The sequence below is a fragment of the Dromiciops gliroides genome, chromosome 4 (genome assembly GCF_019393635.1).
Source record: "Dromiciops gliroides isolate mDroGli1 chromosome 4, mDroGli1.pri, whole genome shotgun sequence".
In the NCBI taxonomy this organism is placed as follows: Eukaryota; Metazoa; Chordata; class Mammalia; order Microbiotheria; family Microbiotheriidae; genus Dromiciops; species Dromiciops gliroides.
Window position 1 is genome coordinate 297,331,474 of NC_057864.1, and position 25,343 is coordinate 297,356,816.

Sequence of the window (25,343 nt, forward strand, 5' to 3'; positions counted from 1 at the left end):
ATAAAATAGGTATACATAACCTTTTACTATTGCCAAATTTTTCACAACGCCCACATTCAGTTACACAACCCCAGATGGGTTGTGTAACAACCAACAGTTTAAGGAGCTAAGATTTATATAATCTACTATAAGACAAACACTGTGCTAAGTGCTTTTACAAATAATATCTTTTGATATTATTGCAACACAGGTGCTATTATTATTCCTATTTTGCAGTTGAGGAAATTGAGGCAGAGATTAAGTGGCTTCCCCAGGGTTATACAACTAGTAAATGACTGAAGCTGGATTTGAATTCAGGTCTTCCTGACTCCAGGCCCAGCAGTCTATCCAGGTGGAAAGCAGGGAAAGGGGCAAGAAAGGTGTAGTAGAATTTGGAAAATGGTGAATGTTGAAATTCATGGTATTAGAGAGCACAGAACTGAGTGGCTTAGCTCTTCTCAGTCATGGACTTCAGTGGTATTCAGGGTAAAGCAACAAGAATAACAATGGCAGGGCTAAAAATGACTGGGGTAAAGATGGTTTGGAAGCAACTGATGGGACACAGGGAATTCCTAGTAATTGGATGATTGAAAATCAGCTTTATCTTTCCTTGTGGTCTATAAAAGCAAGTAGGAGGACATAGCCATCTTCCAGAGCCAGGAAGTAGGTATGAGGAGTAAAAATTTCTGACTCACATTTGTAAGGGAAGTTGTTTTCAGTTATTTCCAACTCTTCACGACCCCATTTGGATCTTTTTTTTTGGCGAAAATACTGGAGTGGTTTGCCATTTCCTTCTCCAGCTCATTTTACGGATTAGAAAACTGAGGCAAATAGGGTTAAGTGACTTGTCCAGGATCACACAGGTAGTAAGTGTCTAAAGCCAGATTTGATCTTAGATCTTCCTGACTGGGCTTGACACTCTATCAGTTTTGCCGCTGTTATGTTTTTACTAATATTATTGACTGAATTCAAGCTATATTTATCAATATCATTGTAACAGTAAAGATGTCTCTTGCTTTCCTCATAATTTATTTAAAAGTAAATCTAGTCTACAAACACCTATTCTCTAACTGCTACATTTTATAGATGAAGAAATAGAGATACAAAATGATGGACTGAGTTGTCCAAGGTCACAGAGTACTGTAAATAGTAGAGCTGAGATTAAAAAATAGATCTACTAGCTTCAAATCCAGGGCTTTTCCCCCTTGGCCTAAATATAAGACATAATTGAATTTAAGATAATCTTACTTTCAAGGGAAATAAATGTTTTAAACTATCACAATACCTTCCACCATAAAGAACACAAAATCTTAATGATGCCATTTAATATAAGACAGAAAACAAATCTTTATTCACAAATATTATATCCCTAGTTGATTTCTTGGTTTCCAAGATATTTACTTTGTAAGACTTTGTAAGACTTTGTAAGACATTTACTTTGTAAGAGTAAAAATATAAGTAATTTCTAGAAATGTTTCTGAAACGTGTCTCATGTAAGATAATGATCAAGAGAAGGACAGATTATTAATGTTCATTGAGGGAATAATGTGGGGATTGGGGCTCAGGGTCATTGAAGTGAACAGGAACATTGAGGGCATTCATGTCAAAAGAGGAGAAAAGAAATGGGTTTGAATCTTAGGATCAGAAAATTATAGAAGTATAGTTGGAAGGGACACCTGAGGCCATGCATCTCCTATCCTTTTATTTTACAAAAGAGGAAATTAAGTTTCAGGGAGATTTGTTGTTGTTGTTGAGTCATTTCAGTCATGTCTGACTCTTCATGACTCCATTTGGGAGTTTCTTGGCAAAGATACTTAAGCAGTTTGCCACTTCCTCTTCCAGCTCATTTTATAGATGAGGAAACTGAGGCAAACAGGGTTAAGTGACTTGCCCAGGGTCACACAGATAGCAAGTATCTGAGGCTAGATTTGAATTTAGGTCCTCTTGATTCCAGGCCTGGAGCTCTATCCACAGTGCCACTTAGCTGCCCTCTCAGGGAAGTTAGGTTTGTCCAAAGTCACGTATAAGTAGTAAGTATCACAGGTCGGATAGAAATTTTAAGGGACTGAAGCAATTATCCTTGAACAGAGTATAAAGGGGGGGATATGCTAGTCATTGAAGGGACACAATAACAACCATGGAAGGCTGGAGGCAGGTTGCATGTCAGAACAAAGGCTAAGTGACTTGCTTTGGAAGAGACTTCAGAAATCCCTGGACTCTTAAGTCTAGGTAAGTGCAGGCAGTAGATTCCATGATTGATTTCTGAGAAGGTTTTAAAGTTATTATGGTCTACATAATATTAAACACTACCATTTATAGTAGTTTGATGTTTGCAAAACGCTTTACCGTCTCTCCTTGGGAGGTTGGTACTACCACATTAGTAGTACCATTTTACAGATAAGAAAACCAAACTTTAGAACAATAATAACAATAGCTAGCATTTATATAGTGCTTACAATGTGCAAGGCATTATGCCAAATGCTTTATAATTATAATCTCATTTGATCCTCACAATAACCTTGGGAGATAGATGCTATTGTTATCTCTACTTTACAGTTGAGTCAGTTAAGTGATTTGCCCAGTCACATAGCTAGTATCTGAGGCTAAATTTGAACTCAGATCTTCCTGACTTCAGGCCCAGTGCTATATCTGCTGCACCACCTAGTGACCACTGTAGCTTTCAGTGATTTACACATGGTCACAGAAGGTAAGATTCAAACCCAGGTCTTGCTAACTCCAGGTCCAGTATTGAGTGCCCTTTTCACTGTGCCCTGAGGGCTCTCTACATTGGTATATTTAATTACTTGAACTTTTTGAACATAAAAATAAATTGTAGTCCTGCAACTTTGCTGAAAAAAAAAGAAGCTTGCCTTATAAATGATAGTACAACTGTGTGAAATTGGCCTGAAATCTTTAGTCATTGGTCTGCAGCAAGTATTGCTGAAAGATTGAAAAGAAATGCTACATTAATTGCCCTGGACAACAGGCCTCTCAAAAGTCAAGATTTCTAGCACAATGTGTTCAATTCAATTGATTTGCCTACCTACAAACTGCTCCCTTTCCTGGAACCAGTTCACATTTTCCTCCGTTCACACAAAGGCCTGGATCCATGTCACATAGGCTTTGACAGGGCAGTCCATCTTGGCTGACATAGCCTGGCTTACAAAGGCAGTCGGCCTCTTTTGTCTGTTCATTCTTTATACACTGTGAAAATTCATCACAGGCCATGAATTTGCACGGGTCCGCTTGATCAGCTGTAAGAAGAAGGAAATGTTTTAATGGATGCAATGATGCATAAACAATGTAGTTGGCTGAACTTGAAGCCAAGGGATCAAAATCTATCTGCTATCACCACATTTGTGGCATATTTCCTAGTGGTGGAATAATAACTGCACTTGAAAAAACTTAGAGGCTATTGAGACTTATAGACAAAAATAATGCATTTTGCTTTAAATAGAATTATGATTGACTATTTGTAAAACTGTTTTTTTCCTTTTAGTTATTTCTTTCTTTTTTTTTTTTTTTTTTTTGGTGAGGCAGTTGGGGTTAAGTGACTTGCCTAGGGTCACACAGCTAGTAATTGTTAAGTGTCTGAGACCGCACTTGAACTCAGGTCCTCCTGAATCCAGGGCGGGTGCTCTATCCACTGCGCCACCTAGCTGCCCCCTAGTTATTTTTGATAGAAATGACTTATAAACCTGTAACTTGTTACTGAAAATGCATTTAATCATCTAATTGTATAAATACATATAATCAGCTACCAGGGTATGGTATTTAGAAATAGGACTTCTGATGTTTTTTAGGTGTTTCAGTTATATCTGACTCTCCTTGACCCCATTTGGGGTTTTCTTGGCAAAGATAATAGAGTGATTTGATATTTCCTTCTTCAGCTCGTTTTACAGATGAGGAAACAGACAAATAGGGTTAAGTGACTTGCCCAGGGACACACAGCTAGTGTCTGAGGCTAGATTTGAACTTAGGTCTTCTCGATTCCAGCCCTATGCTCTATCCACTGTGTCACTTAGCTGCCCAGGTATAAGATTAACCCTATGTGTATGTGTTTATATATATATTTATATATATATATACACACATACATATACATACATATATACATATGTATATATGTGTGTATATATATACATGTATGTATTTATGTATGTATGACAATCATTTCAAATCTATTCTTGGAAGATCCCAGGTAGGTCCTCCACTAAAAAATAATCTCCCTCCTCTTTCCTCTCAACCATAGCCTGTTGCTAATCTCAGAAATGCTTCCATTAGAAAATCATTCCTTTGTATTAAGCCATTATTCTCACCATGTCTCTTTTTACATTCAAATAGTCATGGTATCTATTTTATTAGTAATATCTCTATCTCATACCTGTTACATACCCCCAAATTTCCTGAATAGGCAGAATGATAGATTTTTAGAACTAGAAGGAATTCAGAGATCATCTAGTGCATTTCCCCTTGAAAAGAAATTGAGGCCCAGAATGAAAAAGTGACTTGCTCAGTGACAGAGCCAAGACTAGAACTTGGGTTTGCTTGATTCCTATTCTAGTATTCTTTCCACTACAGTACAGTGGCCATCCCTGGGTAGAGTGATTGATATATTATTTTATTATTGATCATTTATCCCTCAGTATGAAGGAGCTCATTAGATCCTTTCCTGAGAGCTTCTGATTTTGATAGCAATAAGGTAGAACAAGCTTAACATCCTTTGCTGACTTCATAGTTTTGCCTTAGACCAGTTCTGTTTAAGTACTTATGCCAGATGTAAGAAAGAACAATTTTTTTCTCAACTGTCAGCCAGGAGAATTTGAATTCTGAGACTATTATGTAAATAAAAGGCACCAGAAACTATAAATATGAAATCAAATGCTTTGATCCTAAAAGGAAAAGTCAGAAGGATGGTGCAACTTGCTTCCTTACCCTTTCTGCAATATTTCTCTCTCTTCTTCTTTTCAAAGAAATGGAGGGGGGGAGGGAGGTTTAAGTGACTTGCCCAGGGTCACACTGCTAGGAAGTGTCTGAGGTAATTTGAACTCAGATACTCCTGACTCCAGGTCCAATGCTCTATCCACTGCACCACCTAGCAGCCTTAGCTAGATATTTTTAGGCTTTCTTCCATTTTCTGAGGATTCATTTAGTTAAAAATCTATCATAAAATCCACAAATTTATTTAACCTGCAATACATCCAATAATGTCCTAGAACTAGCTCATACCTGCTTAAGAAAGCCAATTGTTAAATTTTCAGTGTGAGGATTTACACCTTGGAAATTGGAAAATCAAGACTCGATTGATTGTTTTGATGATTGACTAGATTAAAGAAAGTGTTAGAGAAAAATAATGCAAATTAAACTTTAAAATGTATCATGCATACAGTTTCCCCCAGAAAGGCAGTTGTTAAATATTTGCCATCGCACATCTCTTTGAGAACTACCTTTTAGTTTAAAAAGTAGACTCTGCATTGATTCTTCATTGCTAGTTAGTACATGTAATTCATGACAATTGAATAAGTTTTCACTAAAATTGAATCTTTAGCTTAGAGAAAGAGCTGTTTCTTTCTGAACAGCTTGGCCTACTTACATTCACAAAAGTGACGCAGCAGAGTGGGCTGAGCCCATCTGCCTCCCAGGGAGGAAGATGGATAAATTAGATAAATGAATCATCCCTCCATTTTGTAGAACAGAATTGGGTGTATTTTGAAGTACAAACACACTAAAGCTGTGTGGATTGATTCATGCCCTCCCTGATTTTCCCCATGAGATTGAGAGATTGATTTAGGAATCTATCTAAAGATGAAAAAAAAAATCTCCAAAGTGGGGTGCTCAAGGCTGGCCATGGTGGAGGTGGGAAACTAGGAAGAACAACACAAAACTATTTCTATTTTCTTTAATCTAAAAAAAAAAAGAAAGAAATTAAGTTTTACTAATGCAGGGTATTCCAAAAGTCTTAGTACCAAGGATACAATATGGATTGATCCCAGTGCCTTGGGTCTGTCCATATGTTATTGTAACGATTGGCATGACGCCACCTGCTGGAGACTTACTGCAGAAAAGCTCCACCATGAAGTGAAGATCTTTGAGAGCAAGACCAGGAGTCTTTTCTTTGGCGTCAGGAAGTGACATCTACTTGTGAGAGGAAGAAGCGGGGAGCCTGGCACTCTGACTGGGGCTCTTTCCCGGGGACTCTGGCGGAGAAGGGAGCTAGAAATGTGCTCTCCCTTTAATAGATAGATGAATGTAGACCTTTCTCTCTCTCTTTACCAAATTCTTATTCTCCTTAATAAATGCTTAAAAGTCTAACTCTTGCTAAAGCTTATAATTTATTGGCGACCACTCATTAGATATTTTAGACAGACTAGCTAGAATGTTAGCCTTTAAAATTATGCTGTCACATGTCAATATAGTACATGACGTATCCTGAAGGAAGAGTCAGTCTCTAATATTGAGAGATTGCAGTGGTGTTCTCACTTGTTTGTTATTTCCAGTGTATTGTGATATATTTAGATCTGTGATGGTAAATATTTAACAATTGCCTTTCTTGGGAAAAATATATACATGACACATTTTTTTTTTTAGTGAGGCAATTAGGGTTAAGTGACTTGCCCAGGGTCACACACCTAGTAAGTGTTAAGTGTCTGAGGCCAGATTTGAACTCAGGTACTCCTGAATCCAGGGCCAGTGCTCTATCCACTGCACCATCTAGCTGCCCCTGCATGACACATTTTAAAGTTTAATTTACATTATTTTTCTCTAACACTTTCTTTTAATCTAGTCAATCATCAAAACAATCAATCAAGTCTTGATTTTCAAATTTCCAAGGTGTAAATCCTTACACTGAAAATTTAACAATTGGATTTCTTAAGCAGATATGAGCTAGTTCTAGGACATTATTGATGTATTTCAGATTAAATAGATTTGTGGATTTTATGATAGATTTTTTTTTTTTGGCGAGGCAATTGAGGTTAAGTGACTTGCCCAGGGTCACACAGCTAGTAAGTGTTAAGTGTCTGAGGCCGGATTTGAACTCAGGTACTCCTGAATCCAGGGCCGGTGCTTTATCCACTGTGCCATCTAGCTGCCCTGATAGATTTTTAACTAAATGAATCCTCAGAAAATGGAAGGAAGCCCAAAAAGAAACCTGCAAAGAAACCACATTTAGAAGATATCATTAATGATATAAACATAACAGGCAAAAATAAGATGGCAGAATTGACATTTCTATTCCTAATAAGCTCTTGCCAGCAATGGTGTTATAACCAATGTAGCTCTAATCATATTTGGCCAGAAGTCAGATGGAATTAATAATAGAGATTTACTGGTTATCTTGTGGCAAAGTCATCCAACTTAAAGATAGTTTTTAGACTTTTCTTTTATAAGAAGAAATAGCGTTCCAGATTTGCCAAATTTTACTGTGATGGCAAGTGTCTATCACTAGAGTGCTACCTGGCAGATATTTTTGATGTTTTTAATGAGTGAGAAAATAACTGCTCTTTTGAGAGAAATATGCTATAGAGAGAGCATTCTGTTTCCATCTCTAGGTTATTTTTTTCTTGTTGCCCCATATGAGGAAGATACGTTGTTTATAAAATGCTGATATCTGCACACTTTTACAAAACCTTGGAGGTAGAATTTTCTAACCATAAAAAATCTAAATGAAGAATTTTAGTGGATCTTGAACCCATTTGTTATAAATGTAAAAGTGAAATGCCATCTGATTAGTTTGAACAAACTGATTGACATCAAGGAAAATGGAAATTTACTAGTTGAAGTCCAACCAAAACCTTTGGATAGTTGGTGAATGGGATTGAAAACTGAATGTCATGATCTATTAAATGTAGTTAATGATGCAAACCTTCCATTTGCATCTATGTGTCTTTGTGAGGTATCTTTTTTTTTTCTGTGACAATCATGAAAAACAAATATTAAAATAAATTGAACTTAGAACTCGACCTTCAAATCACTACATTAAAAAGTGTTAAACCATGATATTAAAAAACAATGAAGCATAGTTAATCAAATTGTTCTCACAAACTGTCATTATTTCAGGCAAAATATTGTTGAAACCAAATCAGGATACAAAAAACTTTTAGGTGGAAAAAAAGAATCAAATATATTATGTGCCTGTTAATGGAAAGGCATGGATAGGAGAAATTGCAGTGGGGATTATTTTTTAGAACTTCTTTCAGTTCTTGAAGGTAAAATCACAACTGGCATATTTAGTCTAAATTGAGGTATCTTCCTAGGGCCCAATAAGTCCCTCATGTGGAGCAGATGAAAGGACACATGTAACTCTGGGAGCCCCAAAAGGACAGATGTCACAGCTCCAGGAGCCTCAGACTGCACACTGTGACTCACAAAGCCACCACCTCTGTCACTGCCTTGGGACTCTGACTCATCACATCCTCAGGTACCTGGGACTTATGACTGCGTCTGGCCATTTGCACTGCTTTTTATGTGCCCTCCTGCTGTCTGACTTCTCCGGTGGATGCCCAGGAGCCCTGAAGGAGGCCCACCCACTCACTGCTCCTGCCTCTCCTGATGTTGCCAGGAGAACTCTTGGGCTGTGAGGCTGGACAGAGATCCTTTTGGTCTGGGATCCAGCACCACAAAAGCAAGGAGATAGTGTTGTTAATGGAAGTAAGCAGTGTTGTTTGAATTGGGCCCTAGTGAGACTACATGACCTACCTGATGGGCTCACAAACCTCTTGTCCCCATCCAGGATCATGCTCAGTACTTAGCGTGAGATTGTTAAGTCTTCTCATCCTCCAAAGTGAGATCCTTCCATCCCTATAGCTCCTTCCTCTGATAGGCTAATTCCAGGAACCTTAATGTTAAAGGAGGCAGCCATGTTAACTCCACTTCTCTCCCTGAGCTGCTTTGGACTTTCTGGACTTCTTTTGACGCCATTTCCCAGGGTGGACACCAATTCTTCCTAGCTTGGCTCATAGGTCCTAGATAGGACTGGAGATACCCTCTCTCCTGGAGCTGCTGTTGCTCATGTTCTTGCTCCTTTTGGTGTCTCTCTTGTAGGCTCTGTGTATGTTTCTTTAAAAACTCCCAAATATGATTCAAGTCAGCTTCATAGCTCAAAAATCTTGATAGTCCAAAATTATACTCTTTTTAAAATTTGTTTTTTTTAATTAACAATCTATTTTCTCTGCCACCCACCTTACCCTATTCCTATTGAGAAAAAGAAGGAAAAACAAAGCCCTTATAAAAATATGCATAGTTAAGCAAAACAAATTTCTGCATTAGTCATGTCCAAAAATAGATGCATCTTATTCTGTCCCCCAGGTCCATCATCTTTCTGTCAGCAGTGGGGAGCATACTTTATCTTCAGTCTCTTGAAATTGTTATTGGTCATTGTACTGATCAGTATTCTGAAGTCTTTCAAAATTGTTAAAATTACTCTCAGATCTCAAAGGGAATGCTTGTCACTCCATTCCACAAAATCAGTTTGTCTGTCAGTTTTCAAACCCTTATTACACACAGACACATATACGTATGATGTCTTTTAAAGCCCAGTGCCTTGAAAATACCTCAAGTGCCTACACAAGTCCTATTCTTGTATCCCTAGCTTTTAGGAACAATATTGACTTATCCCTCTGATGTTGTTCCCCCATCCCAAGTTACTTGAAAGCAAAGTCTGTTTTGTTTTTAATCTTCATATCTTTAACACCTACCATGCTGCTTGGGACATAGTTGGTAGTTAATAAAATACTTGTTGAATAAATGAATAAATGAATTTCAAAGTTTTTAAAATATTATAATCACTGTAAGGAGAACAGAGGATACTTCTGGAACATTAATCAGTCCATCAAAGATGTTTAATTAAATATGGCACTTTATGGATGCAGCTAAAGAGATTCAAAGGATGTTAGAGTGGAAAGGGGCCTTACAAAACATCAGGTCCTAGAACACATCCATGGCTTTATTTTATAGATTGTAGAAACTGAGGCCTAAAGAAGGCAGTGGCTATTTCAAGGTCATAAAACTAGTCTGGCAGAGAGTAGGCTTAGCACCCAGGCATCCTGATTCAGTCTGTTAGTCTTTCTTCCATTCCAACTGCTCCGTTATCCATACTCTTGAAAACTGTATTGTACTTACTATATAATTACATGGAATTGAATTTCTTATGGGCTAGATATTGTGTGAAAAAATTCTTTATCAGGGGCGGCTAGATGGCGCAGTGGATAAAGCACCGGCCCTGGATTCAGGAATACCTGAGTTCAAATCCGGCCTCAGACACTTAACACATACTAGCTGTGTGACCCTGGGCAGGTCACTTAATCCCAATTGCCTCACTAAAAAAATAAAATAAAATAAAATAAAAATTCTTTATCAATGAAGCTGGCAGGAGAATGAAATTTTTCTCCTCATCTCAGCCCAGTATTCTACATGCTCCAATTTATTGATGTTTCCTTAGTAGAGTCTCCAGACACCTGGATATTTATAAGGAGGTTTGCCGTGTTCATTATCTTAAACTCTAAAAACCTAAGCATGTTGCTTTGGAGCCTGGTTTGCCCTATAGATTTTCCCCCTTGTACTGATGCTTAACGTACACTAGATGGCTCTCTATTTCAAAAGAAACTCAGAAATTACCTTAAGATCATGCTTAAAAGTTTTATGTACCTGAACTGATTTCTGTGACCTTAAAAAATCATTGGTAATGGCAAGGGGAATGAAACCAGAGAAAAGGAATATGCACCGTGGCAGAAGGTAGCTCTTATGAAAAGGCTGATGTAATCATTATCACCTAGTGATTACAATTGTTCAGCAACTTCCCAGCTGTTGAAATTTGTGTTTGAATAAGTCCATCCTTACAGTCTCTTAGGATTTGCCAAGTATAGTGGCATGCAAAAGTCCCTGATATCGTCTCACAGCCAAGCAGATCCAGTGCCTTCTAAATTACTATGAGAGTTCCAGCAACTAGCATTTCTAGAAGGCTGCAAGGTTCCAAGTGTAGCATAGAATCATGTATTATTAGTGTCCAGATTTTATATAAGACAAAGCAGGACCCAATCAGGGAACCTGAGGAGTCTTGTGCTTGTATCCTATGTGACTGCTGCAGGGAGAAAAGGACCTAGGAATGTTAGGGGATGGGAGGTAGCATTGTCCCATCAGTGTTTGAGGAGGGAGGATGGAGTCTCCTGTCCTTAGCTAGAGAGAGAGCTGCTGCAGAGCCCATAAGCTGGGTGCCTGATCTTCTACATTCGCTTGGCTGTGTAAAGTGTATCTGCCTCCCGCTGGCAAGCATCTCCTAGACAGCTCGACCATGCCTGTTCACTTTATAACAATTTGGAATTTTCCTTTTCATGGAACCCGGACAGTTTTAGGAGCTTGCGGACCAGCACTTGTGAGCCTGGCACAGAGAAGGCATTTAATCTAGGTTTGCTGAATCGAGGAGACTCATCCTTTTACCTCCTGCTGCCTCTAAGAATCCCTAGTTTCCTTCAAAGCTCAACTCTTCTGCAACATCTCAAACTCCAAGGACTTCTTTCTTATTTCCCTCTGCTATTTAAATCTTCGGATAATCCATTTTTCCCCCCTGGGTTAAGAAGAGACTGCTTTAAGCCAATAGACTACAAATCCCAAAATGCTTCAGCATTGATGTGGGAGATATTACACATGTAGGTTTTGAATTCCTGGATGGAATAAAAAAAATTCCCATGAATAGATTACTGATTCTGAAATGCAAACTCATGCATAAGTTTCTTTGTCTTTTTTTTCTGTTGTATCCCCACTTCATAGCATAGCCCCTGACACATGGTAGGCCCTTAATATATACTTGTTGATAGTTCCCACAATCAGAATCTGTCTCTCTGTTTATGTAAATGTACATGTATACTTATATGTATATGTGTATATACTGATTGACCTCAGGCAAATAGAAATACTCAGTAGCTGCATCTCAGTTTGTTGCATATCTAATATCTATGTATTGTAAATAATTAATTGTTATTTGAGATTTTTATTACCCCATCTTTTGGCTAGAATTTGAAAGAAAAACCTCCCGTGTGCACTGGCCTGGGGCTCCGCAAACTGCACAGTGCTCCACCCACTGGTTGTAGCTGTTGCCATAGCTCTGACACCTCATGTCATCACCACTTGCCGACACCTACATGGGCCTGGCAAAATTATAATGATTGGAAGCCTAGTGAGGGCAGTCATGTGACTGTCAGAGTGGCCAGCTAATTGGCTGTGGACTGTGTGGGGGTGCTGGGAGAAGGGATTTTCCCCCCTGCCCCCTCCGGTATTCTAGCTGGAAGCTGGAAGGCGCGTCAAATAACAATTCTTTACAGTATATAATTGTAATGCCTATGCCACTCTGCTGCTATATCTGTTCAGGAAGAAGCTGATTATGTGGCTAAGGACCCACTGGTATTAAGGTATTATTCTGTCTGTGTAACTGGTATTAAGGTATTTTTCTACTAGGAGAAAGAGACTTTCAAAATGGATTATAGAGGAAGCTAACTAATGATGACTATGGAACATTCATACATTCTACTGGAGTAGATGACTTTAAAAAATGACTGATGTTTAAATTAATTTCAGAATTATGTATATATATACATACATACATACATACATACATATATGATTGACACTAATTTATAGTTTGCTTATGGTTTAGCTCAGAAGGGTAAGATACAGAGGAAGTTATTATTTGATTATTTCCTTATATTTTCCATTAAATTCTACTTCTACTGACCCATCATGGCATTGTAGGTGACCCTAGATTCTTGAAAGCTGTAGGTATGGGCTATAAACTCTGACAGATTTTACTCAGTTGAAAAGACTTCAGTTATAGTCCTAATGATGGATGGTAAATCTATCTCAGAGGATTTTTCCAGATAAATTTGGAGAGGTCCAACACCAAGAGGTCGGTCATCAAGTGAATATATATGTATCTGTATTTGTGTATGTGTATGTATATGTACACACATGTAGTCATAGCAAATATATGCATGCATACACACATATGTGTATATATGTATATATTGTCACAGTAAATTGTGAAGACAAGGAAATCATCCTAGAACATTTCTCCAACATCCTGGCCCCCTACTCCCATTGATGAATTCATTCCAAGGGTCTCCCTGGGAGGTGGGTGCTATTTTACAGTTGTGTAAACTGAGTCAGATAGAGATTAAATGACTTGTCCAGGGTCACATAGCTAGTAAATACCTGAGGCTGGATTCAAATTTGAGTCTTTCTGACTCCAGGCCCAGAATATATCTGTGGCACCCCTTTTCTACAGCTTAGCATTTTACTATGTATATGACATCAGGCAAGTAAACATCTCAGAATCTCAGTAATTTCATTGGCAAATAAAAATAATGCTCACATTCTTTATATTATTACTGTGAGGATTAAGTGATATAATACACATTGATTTTGTGATCATTTAAACTATTTTACAAATTTAAGCTATCACTAGCTATGTCACCCTGGGCAAGTCACTTAATCCTGCTTACCTCAGTTTCCTCATCTGTAAAGTGAGTTGGAGAAGGAAATGGCAAACCACTCCAGTATCTTTGCCAAGAAAACCTCAAATGGGGTCACAAAGAGTTGGACATGAATGAAACATCTGAACAACAACAACAACAAGATTGGCCTAGACATGTGATTTCATGAATGTAAAGAACTCCCAGTGAGCAAACTCCCCTGGGGAAAATCCCTCTACCAGAGTAGATCAGCTTATTCAGTGGATAATACTGTGGATCATACTGTCCATAGGGTTTTCTTGGCAAAGATACTGGAATGATTTTCCATTTCCTTCTCCAGTGGATTAAGTCAGATAGAGGTTAAGTGACTTGCCCAGGGTCATACAACTAGAAAGGCCAAATTTGAACTCAAGTCTTCCTGACTCCAGGACCAAAATTCTATCCACTTTTGAGTCACCTAGCTGCCTCCTAGTAGATCAGCTACTGTTTTGTAATTTAGAGTCTGTGAGAGTGTCTTGAGTTAGTGAAAGGTCATACAGTGGGTATCTGTTAGAAGTAGGACTTGAAGGTGGACCTTCCTAACGCAGCTCTCTATTGAGTAAGCCACGTCTCCTCTATATAAGGTAATGTAACAATAATTATTTTGGGTGGCTTAGTGGATAGAGCACAACAATCAACAATCTTACATATGCAGACAATGCCATTCTCATGGCAGAAAGTGAAGAGAAATTAAGAAGTCTCCTGAGGGTGAAGGAGGAGAGTGTAAAAGCTGGCTTGAAACTTAACATCAAAAAAACTAAGAACTTGGCAACTGGTCCCATTACTTCCTGGCAAACAGAGGGAGAAAAAATGGAAGCAGTGTCAGATATTATATTCTTGGGCTCAAAGATCACTGCAGATGGCAACTGCAGCAATGAAAAAGACACTAGAAATTAAAAGACACTTGCTCCTTATAAGGAAAGCTATGGCAAATCTGGACAGACATACTAAAAGGGAGAGACCTCACCTTGCCGACAAAGGACTGTATAGTCAAAGATATGTTTTTGTTGTTGTTTTTCAGTAGCAATGTGTGGTTGTGAGAGTTGGACTATAAGGAAAACTGAGCACTGCAGAATGTTGCTTTTGTATTGTGGTGCTGAAGAAGACTTTTTAGAGTCTTTTGGAAAGCAAGGAGGTCAAATCAGTAAATAATTAAAGGAATTAATCCAGACTATTCACTGGAAGGTCAAATGCTAAAACTGAAGCTTAAGTACTTTGGTCACATAAAGAGGAATCATTGGTGAAGATCCTGATGTTGGAAAAGACCGAAGACAAAGGTCATGATTTCTCCAATCAGTGACAGCTGTAAGCCCATCTTTTCATCTTTCCTTCCTTCCTTCCTTCCTTCCTTCCTTCCTTCCTTCCTTCCTTCCTTCCTTCCTTCCTTCCTTCCTTCCTTCCTTCCTTCCTTCCTTCCTTCCTTCCTTCCTTCCTTCCTTCCTTTCTTTCTTTCTTTCTTTCTTCTTTCTTTCTTTCTTTCTTTCTTTCTTTCTTTCTTTCTTTCTTTCTTTCTTTCTTTCTTTCTTTCTTTCTTTCTTTCTTTCTTTCTTTCTTTCTTTCTTTCTTTCTTCCTATCAAAGCTTTCCATCTTCAAATCTCAAACTAGTCTGGTCTGATTAATGCTATGGAGTTAATGCATGACAGTGACAGCATGATACCTTTCTGGGAGCATTTTCATTTTTAAGAATGACATTTGGAATTTAGGCTGCCATAGGTCAAAAGGATGAATCTGTAATGATATGATTTAGGTAATGATACATGGGTGAAAGTTTTGAGAATGGAACCATAGCTTATTCTGGTTAATAAAATGGAAATTCATCTCTCTGAGGAAATCCCCTTTGATGCAGGCCCTGTTTATCTGACCCTTTTCATTCCCTTCTTGCCCTCCCTGCCCCGCCCAGGAGGGGACAAGGCAAAGTTTGGCTAAATGCTTTAAAGCTATTCGTTGTTGAATTTTTAGTAGGAAAGTCATACTTTCATCTCCTCTATTCTCTTTGTATTGACTGGGAACCTTACCCATGAAGTTGTCATCTGCAAATCCCATTCTAGTATTGTACTGGCTTAACATCTATAGTACCACCTTATTTATCTAACATCTTGGGTATGGGGAGGTAAAAGGTGGAGATATTTCCTAGCCGTAGTGTAGATCTGTAGAAGTGAATGATTGAGGAGAGGTGTGGGAGATGAGGAAGAAAGCCTCTTATGGTCCAGATGCTTGAGAAAGGTGAAGTCTTTAGCAAGATAGGGTCAGCAGTGGCAAAGGAGACAAACCCCGGGAAGCTTGGATTGGATATTTTTCCTTTGTATCAGCTGGATAGGTGAGCGCCTCTCCGTATTGACTTTTTTTTTTATGTATAAGGTATTTTATTTTTTCCGTTACATGTAAAGATAGTTCTCAACTTTTGTTTATACAAGCTTTACAATTTCATATTTTTCTCCCTCCCTCCCCTCCCTCCCCCTTCCCCTAGACAGCAGGTAATCTGATATAGGTTATATCTATATATCTCTATACATATACATATAGATATATATTTATATACACACATATATATATACACATAATAACATTAATCCTATTTCTGCATTAATCCTGTTACAAGAGAAAAAATCAGAGCAGTAATGCAGAACCCGTATTGACTTTTATAACTCAGATGGGACATTTCTATGGGATGTTTGAAAATCAGATGTTTATAAAGTGATCATCTGAATATTTGGGTTGCCTGCATTTGTTTTTATGAGTGAATAGCTCTCACGTTCTAAGAACATAGCAAATTTTATTGAGAAGAAACTTAATTTTCTGTAATATTTACCTGGGTAAAACTCTTTCTAAGACAGTTTTAAAATGAATTTGAGTATAACTATTCCTTAGCAGATAAAATCTATTGGATTGGAATGCTGGTACAATTTCTCTTTGCGACTCTTTATAACCATTTTCTAGGAGTGTAGATTAGTTCTGAAGATATGATATTTTCCAGAAATGATGAATTTGTTGATGAAAATATCAGCAAGAATGTTGATCCCTACTTTGGCTGTGAGCCTATAATTAATTAAAAAATTTCTCACTCACTAGTTTTATGGTTCATGTGCATAGGTTTTAGGAGGTTTTTTTTTCCGAATGCAAGGAAAAGATAACTTATGTATGAGTTTGCATTTCAGAAACCTTCCACTTGCACAGATAACTGGCATAGAAAAATTCTATGCTTCTGAAGAATTTTCATTACATTTCGAATGAAAGAGGGCTTTGGTTACTTGGGATGCCAGCTGAATATTGAGTTGACCATGATTTATTTGGTTTTTCAATGATGAATCACAAAGTTCTAACATTTGTTTACCTTTAAAATTATGGATACAATCATTCAGGAGGTTTGCAGAAGGTGAATTATAAATCCAAAGTAACCAAAGGAATATGCCACATTCACTTTGTATCAGTCCTATGACAGGTGGCATTTGGAGAAACATATAGCTCACCCCCACAGTGTAAGAGGATACAAAAAACAATTCAGATGTTTGTCAGAATTTGGAAGGAAACTAAAATGGTAATGTCTTTTCCTCCCTCTCTCTCTCTCTCTCTCTCTCTCTCTCTCTCTCTCTCTCTCTCTCTCTCTCTCTCTTAAAGTTAGAAGGAGCAATAATATTCTTTCACTCTCTCCGTCGTTGTCCCTCAACAGCAGTCTACTTTTCTGCACTTTTAAAAGGAAGTTTAGGGAATTATACATGGAGGACTGCAAGCACTTACCATGTATGATTTGGGACAAATATCTTAGCCTTTCTGTATCTGAGCTGCCTAATCCATAAAATTGGAGGTTTGAACTAGATCAGGAGTTTCTTTTTTTTTTTTCTCTTTCTTTTTCTTTTCTTTTTTTTTTGGTGAGGCAGTTGGGGTTAAGTGACTTGCCTAGGATCATACAGCCAGTAAGCGTTAGGTGTCTGAGGCCAGATTTGAACTCAGGTCCGCTGAATCCAGGGCCAGTGCTCTTTCCACTGCACCACCTAGCTTTCCCTTAGATCAGGAGTTTCTAATCTTGATATATGTACCCCTAGTAGTACTGACCCTAGCGGTATGTACCTCTAGAGATACATATATCCCTCAAGGGAATGAGAAACTTTTCACAAAATAAATCTTGTCTTATTGAAATATTTCAAAGTAGTAATAGTAATTAAAAAAAATGTGAATTAGAGAGAATGGTGAGGAGGAGGCAAAGTGAGAAGGGAATGTTATAACACATTTGAAAAGTTTGAAAGGGACAGTTGAAGAAATACTTCTACTAATCAAAAGTAAATAAATAAGGTTTGGATAAAAAAGACACCTCTTCATATGGAGCTACAAAAAATCAATAGCATTGAAATAGTGAAAGATAAACAAATTAATTTCTGCAGTTGCCAGAAACTCCAAACTGATTTCTAATCAATGAAATTACAAAATTTTTGGAGAACTCTTAGAGAAGCTTATCCCATTCTTACTAAATATATTCACAAGGCTTTAATTTTATTTATAATAACTTATCTTTGTGTATTAGAATTCTCAGAGAATGAATATTACATGCAGGAATCTCTTTTAAAAACCACACCAACTAGACAAACATCTCACGCCATATACTAAAATAGGGTAAAAATGGGTATATGATTTACACGTAAGGAGTGATACTATAAGCAAATTAAGAGAACATGGAATAGTTTAACTGACATTTATGGACAGGAGACAATTTTAAAACTAAAGAAGATATACAGAGCATTACACAATGGAAAATAGATAATTTTGATTATATAAAATTAAGTTTTTGCACAAACAAAACCAATGCAACCAAAATTATAAAGAAAGCAGAAAACTAGAAAAGAATTTTTCAAGTATCATATATATATATATATACATATATATATACATATATATACACACACACACACACACACACATATATATATATATGAGAGAGGAATAAGTCAAATTTATAAAAATACAAGCCATTTCCTAATTGAAAAATGGTCAAATATGTAGAGAACTGAGTCGATTTTTTTTTTTTAGTGAGGCAATTGGGGTTAAGTGACTTGCCCAGGGTCACACAGTTAGTAAGTGTTAAGTGTCTGAGGCCGGGTTTGAACTCAGGTACTCCTGAATCCAGAGCCGGTGCTCTATCCACTGTGCCTCCTAGCTGCCCCGAATTGAGTCGAATTTATAGAAATACAAGCCATGTCCCAATTGATAAATGGTCAAAGGATATGAACAGGCAGTTTACAAAGAAATCATATGAAATCTATAATCATATGAAAAAATGTTCTTAATCACTATTGGCCAGAGTAATTCAAATTAAAACAATTCTTAGCTACCACCTCATACCTAAAAGAGTAGCAAATATAACAAAAAAAGAAAATGTCGAGTGTTGGAAAGGATGTGGGAAAACTGGGATGCTAATCCATTGTTGGTGGAGCTGTGAATTGATCCAACCACTTTGGAGAGCAGTTTGAAGCTATGACCAAAGGACTATAGAACTGTGCATATCCTTTGATCCAGCAATACCACTGCTAAGTTTATATCCCAAAGAAATGCCAAAAAAGAGAAAAAACATATTTGTACAAAATATTTATAGCAGTTCTTTTTGTAGTGGCTAAGAATTGGAAATCAAAGGAATGCCCATCAATTGGAGAATGGCTAAATAAGCTGTGGCATATGATGGTGATAGAATATTATTGACAAGCAGGATAATTTCAGAAAGGCCTGGAAAGACTTATATGAACTGATGAATAGTGAAGTGAGCAGAAATGGTAGAACATTGTGCACAGTAACAGCAGTAATTTTTGATGAAGAACTGTGAGTGACTTAACTTTTCTTAGCAAGACAATCCCAAAGGACTAATGATGAAGCTTACTATCCACTTTCAGAGAAAGAACAGATATTGATTGAAAACATGTTATTTTTCACTTTTTCTTTCATTTTCCCCTTTTATTTGAGTTTTCTTATACAAAATGGCAATGTTTTACATAATTTCATGTGTATAACTTATATCTGATTGCTTACTGCCTCAGGGAAGGGGTAGGGGAGAGAGAGAAGGAGGGATATAATTTGGAACTCAAAGTTTTAAATAAAATGTTGGAGTCATGAAGATCTGATTTCAAATCCAGCTTCAGACATTTACTGGCTATGTGACCCTGGGCACATCACTTTTTGATCTGGAAACCTCAGTTTCCTCATCTGTAAAATGAATTGGAGGAGATGGCAAATTCCAGAATTTTGTCAAGAAAAACTCAAATTAGGTCACAAAGTATTGGACACAAATGAAATGATTGAACAAAAACAACAAAAGGATACTTTACATATATATATATATATATATATGCATATATATATATATAATAAACGCATCTTCTTTAGGGGATTTATGAAAAGAACTGGACAAGAATTTCTCAAAGATGAAAAAATGTAGCTAGCTTAGTGGGAGGATCTGAACTAATGAGAGCATGGATACAAAACAACATTACAAATAGTCTCACCAATTTGGGGACAAATATGCATTTAATTTCCATGAATTTTGGGGGCAGCTAGGTGGCGCAGTAGATAAAGCACTGGCCTTGGATTCAGGAGGACCTGAATTCAAATCCGGCCTCAGACACTTGACATTTACTAGCTGTGTGGCCCTGGGTAAGCCACTTAACCCCCATTGCCCTACAAAATACAACCCCCCCCCAAAAAAAAGACAACAAAAAATTTCCATGAATTTATATGTCAATATGATCTAAATTATATATGGGAGCTGAGGGCATCCAATACCCAAGTCTCAATTATCCAAGGACTGTGAACACTCGAAAATATCAAATTTTTCCTTCTATATATTTGTTCCCCTTTGGCAATTATGATAGAGGTAGTCCTTACAACAGTCTCTTAGAGCAATCTCTACTTCAATAATCTCTGTCAATTACATTTGTTATTATTGGTACATCCCACCTAACAGATTATGTAGTTGTATTGGTCTGAGTACTTGGTGCTCCAGGGGGCAAGTCCCATTATCTTATTTCTAAGTCTAAACTCTCCTGCTAATAGAGAGAAAAAAGATAAACTATATGGAGCCCTCACTTGGAGATTGCTTTAGTAAATGAAGGAAAGATTTGGGAGTTATGATTGGACTGATATAAGGAATTTCAAGATAAGACAATTTCCTCTACCAATGTAGGTCAGAACCTGTTCTACAACTTGGTTTTTGAGAATTGCTTAAAGCACCAAGAGGTTATGAAGTTAAGCCCAGAGTCACCCAGCCAGGATATATCAGAGGAAAGACTTGAATCTGGCCACATATTCCTGGCTCCAAGGTCAGTTCCTTATTGGCTATGATATGTTGTCTTTCAGATATTTTATCTGTATAGGTAAAATAAAATAAATAATATGCAGTAATTGTATCCCTGTATTTGATCTCAATCTACTTCTAACTTTATATTGCACATTGCATATCTCTATCACTCCTAGATGGATAATCAATGGGTTAAACAGATACATTTGAGCATATCTATAAGAAGTTGGGCATCAGACCCTGAAACAAAAAATTTTACCTTCCCAGTTTCAAGCAATGTAAAGCTGCTGTAATTTTGAAGATCGATTATATTTCTTTGATGGGGCTAGCTTTGTGTGTTTGGAGGTTTTAGAAGGCACAATTGATGCATTCTTTTCATGATCTGCCCAGCTGCCTGAAATTTCTACCATGTAAGTCACTCGTTAAGGGACATTTAAGTCTATGTTCATTTTAACTGGGTTTGGACATTATTTTCTGTAAAGGGTTAGTAAGTGTGGGTAAATCTCATGGAAAATATAGTAGAAGCATGAACTCACAATGAGCTAGCTGCCTCATTCTGGAGATGATTATTGTCAAGATGATCAGCATTCATTAAGTAGGCACTGTGCTAAGCAATGGGGGTATAAATAGAAGCAAAAATAAAGTTAGTCCCTGCACTCCAGAAGCTTATATTCTTCTAGTCAGGGAAGAAAACACGCAAAAAAGTTGTAAAAGGGACAGAAGGTGCCTATGTGAGGGTATGGTAGAGAAAAAAAATCCAATCAGTCAAGAAGGGGGACTAGAGAGTAAAGAAAGGCTTAAAAATGGTTGGCTTGGGGCTTCATTCTTAAAATGAAGGTCCTGGGTAGAAACAACCAATCAGAGAAAGGGGCTGTAATAGAAAGATCTTCCAGTGAGAAGAGTAGAGGGGCTGAGGAATCTTATAGGATAAGAAGGTTGCTGAAGCAAGGTGGCAAAAGAAGTCCAAATGGAAGCCCAGGGAGGAATGAAGGAATAAACATGGCTGGCCTATGTACTTTCCTTAAAATAATGGAGGCGGAGAGCAACTGACTAATTAGGAGAAAGTGTGGCAAGGGATGGTACTATTTTTATTGGTTTAAAAGACCCCCCAAGGTAGGAGTGAAGTTTCAAGATGAGAAGGTTGCTTTGTTTTTTTTTTTTTTTTTCTCATTGGCAACTAGCAGGGGTCAAAATCCAGGAAAAATGTGACACTGAGGTTTTGGAGGGTTGAACACATGCACGGGACACTACTCTGGACAGTGGACCCGGGTCCTTCAGGGATTGTGTAGCATGAGATAACTGGGAGAGGAGAGGGAAAGTTACATTACCTCATTTGTAGTCCCTTGTACACCATGCTGTATCCCCTGCCTTTGTGACTTTGCCCTGGCTTCCCCTCCTCCATGCTGGGATGTGCTGCTCTTCTCAACTGCTAGTGTTCTTGGCTTCCTTTAAGACTCAGCCCAAATTTCACCTTCTGTAGGAGGCTTTTCTGGCTTCCTGTAGTTCCTCTTTCTACTCTTCACCCTTCCCCTCTGAGATTTTCTTGTCTCTACCTAGTTATTTACATGTTGCTCCCTCACTAGAATATGAGCTCCTTGAAGGCAGGGACTATTTTTGCCTTTTTTGTATCCCTAGTGCTTAGCATGGCAAAGAAAAGAATACTCATTTATATAGTACCTACTATGTGCTGGGCACTATGCCGAGCATTTATATAGTGCCTACTATGTGCTGGGCACTATGCCAACTACTTTATAGTCATTATCTCATTTGATCCTCACAACAACCCTTTGAGGGAGGTGTTTTTTATTGTCTCATTCTATAGTAGAGGCAACTAAGGCAAATAGAGGTTAAGTGACTTGTTCAGGCTCAGAAAGAAGGTGGTAAAGCTTGAATTCAGGTCTTCCTGACTTCAGGCTCAGTTCTCTATCCACTGTGCCATTGAGTTGCCTCTTGATAACCACTTAATAAATGCTTATTGACTGACTGACAATGCCTGAAAGAGACCCTCCAAGCTAACCAAGTTTATCAACTCACTATCCCACTCTCTACACTGACTCTTTCTTCAAATCTTTTCATCATTCCTCAAATCTCCCATGGCACCCTTTCCCCCACTTTTTCAGCCAGAACCTTGCCTCATATTTTGCAGAAAAAATAGAAGCCATTTGCTTTGAGCTCCCTCTTCTTCTCCTTTTTAAAATGATAATAAGTATTTTAATTTAAAGTTCTGAGTTCCAAATTCTATCCCTCCTTCCCTCCCTCCCCTTCCCCCTCCCTGAGGCAGTAAGAAATCAGATATAGGTTATACATGTGCAGTTATATAAAACATAACCATATTAGTAATTTTGTATAAGAAAACTGAATAAAAGAAAAAATGAAATAAAGAATAGCATGCTTCAGTCTGTGTTCAGTCAATATCAGTTCTTTCTTTGGAGGTGCATAGTATGCTTCATCATTAGTCCTTTGGAATTGTCTTGGGTCATATTGCTGAGAATAGTTAATTCATTCACAGTTCTCCATCAAACAATATTGCCGTCACTGAGCACAGCATTCTCCTGGTTCTGCTCACTTCACTGTACATCAGTTCACATAAGTCTTTCCAGGCCTTTCTGAAATTGTCCTGTTTGTCATTTCTTATAGTACAATAATATTCCACCACAATCATCTACCTCAGCTTTTTTAGCTATTCCCCAATTGATGGGCATTCCTTTGATTTCCGATTCTTAGCCACTACAAAAAGAGAGCTCACCTCTTCCTCATCTCCTATCACTCAGATATCTTTTGCTACCATCTCCTTCTTTATCCCTAAATAACATGATGAAGTAGCTTTACTCTTTACTAGAGCTAATCCTCCTACTTGTTCTTTGTAGAGCTCTTTACCTTTCCAGTCTTCTTATACCTTACTCCCTGACAGGTATTCTCAAATTCAGTGACACTGGTCTCCTGGTTGTTCTATGAATAAGAGACTCCATTTCTCAACTCTGGGCATTCTCTCTGGCTGTCCTTTTGGCTTGGACCACTCTCCCTCCTCAAGTCTGCCTACTTATTTCCCTGGCTACCTTTAAGTCCCAACTAAAATCTTACCTTCTAAAGGAAGCCTTCCCCAATCCCACTTAATTCCATTGCCTTCCTAATTAATTTCCTATTACTAATTTCTTTCTTGTTTCCTATTTGTCCCATATGTAGTTTGCTTTTCAAATATGTTATCATGTAGTCTCCCCTGTTAGACTGTAAGCTCCTTGTGGGCAGGGACTGTCTTTAGCTTCTTTTTGTATTTCCAGTGCTTAGCACAGTGTCTGACTCATAGTAAGTACTTAATAAATGTTTATTGGTTGATTACATAGTAGAGATTTATGGATTCACTTATAATCCTTTTTTCTGTTATTCCTTGTTGGTAAAAATATTCATGTCCATGTTAAGTTGAGAATAACAAAATTTAAAAATGAAAATTCAATTGAGATGAATTAAAAATATAAAAAAATTATTTTTAAAGAGCTCTGAAAGTAAAGATGAGGAAATAAACTTTGCTTGCATCAGTTTTGCCTTTTCATAGTACTTCAGCCAGAGAGCTGGCAAGGGAAGGGGAAGACAAGAAAAATCAAACCATTTAATTATGGTGTGTGTGAGAAGCAGTTTGGTGGGAAATAGTTAAGTTATAGGATACCCTCCCCATTTTTGGGGGGGTGGGCAGTGGGAAGAAGGGAAGAGCTATAGGCTATGGAGATCTCTTCCCAAAGTATATCTGTTGCCAACATTCTCTGGAATGGTGCTTATTGTCTCTCCACATCTCCCTTTTAAAATTATCTATCAATTCATAATCAGAATTTTAGCCTTTAAATTTACAGTTGGGAAAAATGAGATCTGGGGAGTTTGAGTGACTTATAAATTGAGTGGTCAGATGTGATCTGGTCCAAGCCCCTCATTTTATAGATGAAGAACCTGAGGTCAGAGGGGTGATGAAAATGACAGAAGTAGTCCATGTCAGAGTGGGGTTTAAATCCCAGCTCATTAGGACCCAGGGACAATTCTCTTTATGCTGTATCACCCTGCCTCCAGGTCACAGGGGTCAGTCATCTTGGGGATAATTTCTTATCCATTGTTCTATAGCCTTCTGATTATATTGGAGGAGAAAGTTATACTTAAACACTAGAGATTGTTGTCATTAGGGGCACCTAGTGGGGTTTTTTTGGGGATGGGGCAATTGGGGCTAAATGACTTGCCCAGGGTCACACAGCTAGTAAGTGTCAAGTGTTTGAGGCTAGATTTGAACTCAGGTCCTCCTGAATCCAGGGCCTGTGCTTTATCCACTGCGCCACCTAGCAGCCCCCGGCTAGTGGTTTTTAATACCTACTAATCTCCTTTTTTTTTTTCTAATAAGTAGGGTTTCAGGAACAAGTTGGATTAGCACTAGCAAACAGGAGGCAGGGAGTCCTTCCAACTTCAGATCCAGAATCCAGGAATCAGGAGGGTTTCCTGAATTTGCTACAATAACCTTTGGGGATTCTTTGGCATTGCAATGATCTGTTCTATCCCAAGCCTGTATTACTACATACTTTATAATTAAGAGTTGGCTGGATTGACATGACTGCATATT

General features: G+C 37.8%; 1 protein-coding gene across 1 annotated transcript in view; it reads right to left on the reverse strand.

Moving 5' to 3' along the window:
• Nucleotides 1-25,343, reverse strand: part of IMPG1 (interphotoreceptor matrix proteoglycan 1) — a 168,580-nt gene that overhangs the window by 11,030 nt on the left and 132,207 nt on the right. The window contains exon 17 of the mRNA XM_044003434.1: nt 3,023-3,233. Coding sequence (XP_043859369.1) covers nt 3,023-3,233 — 211 coding nt within the window. The remainder of the gene's footprint in view (nt 1-3,022; nt 3,234-25,343) is intronic.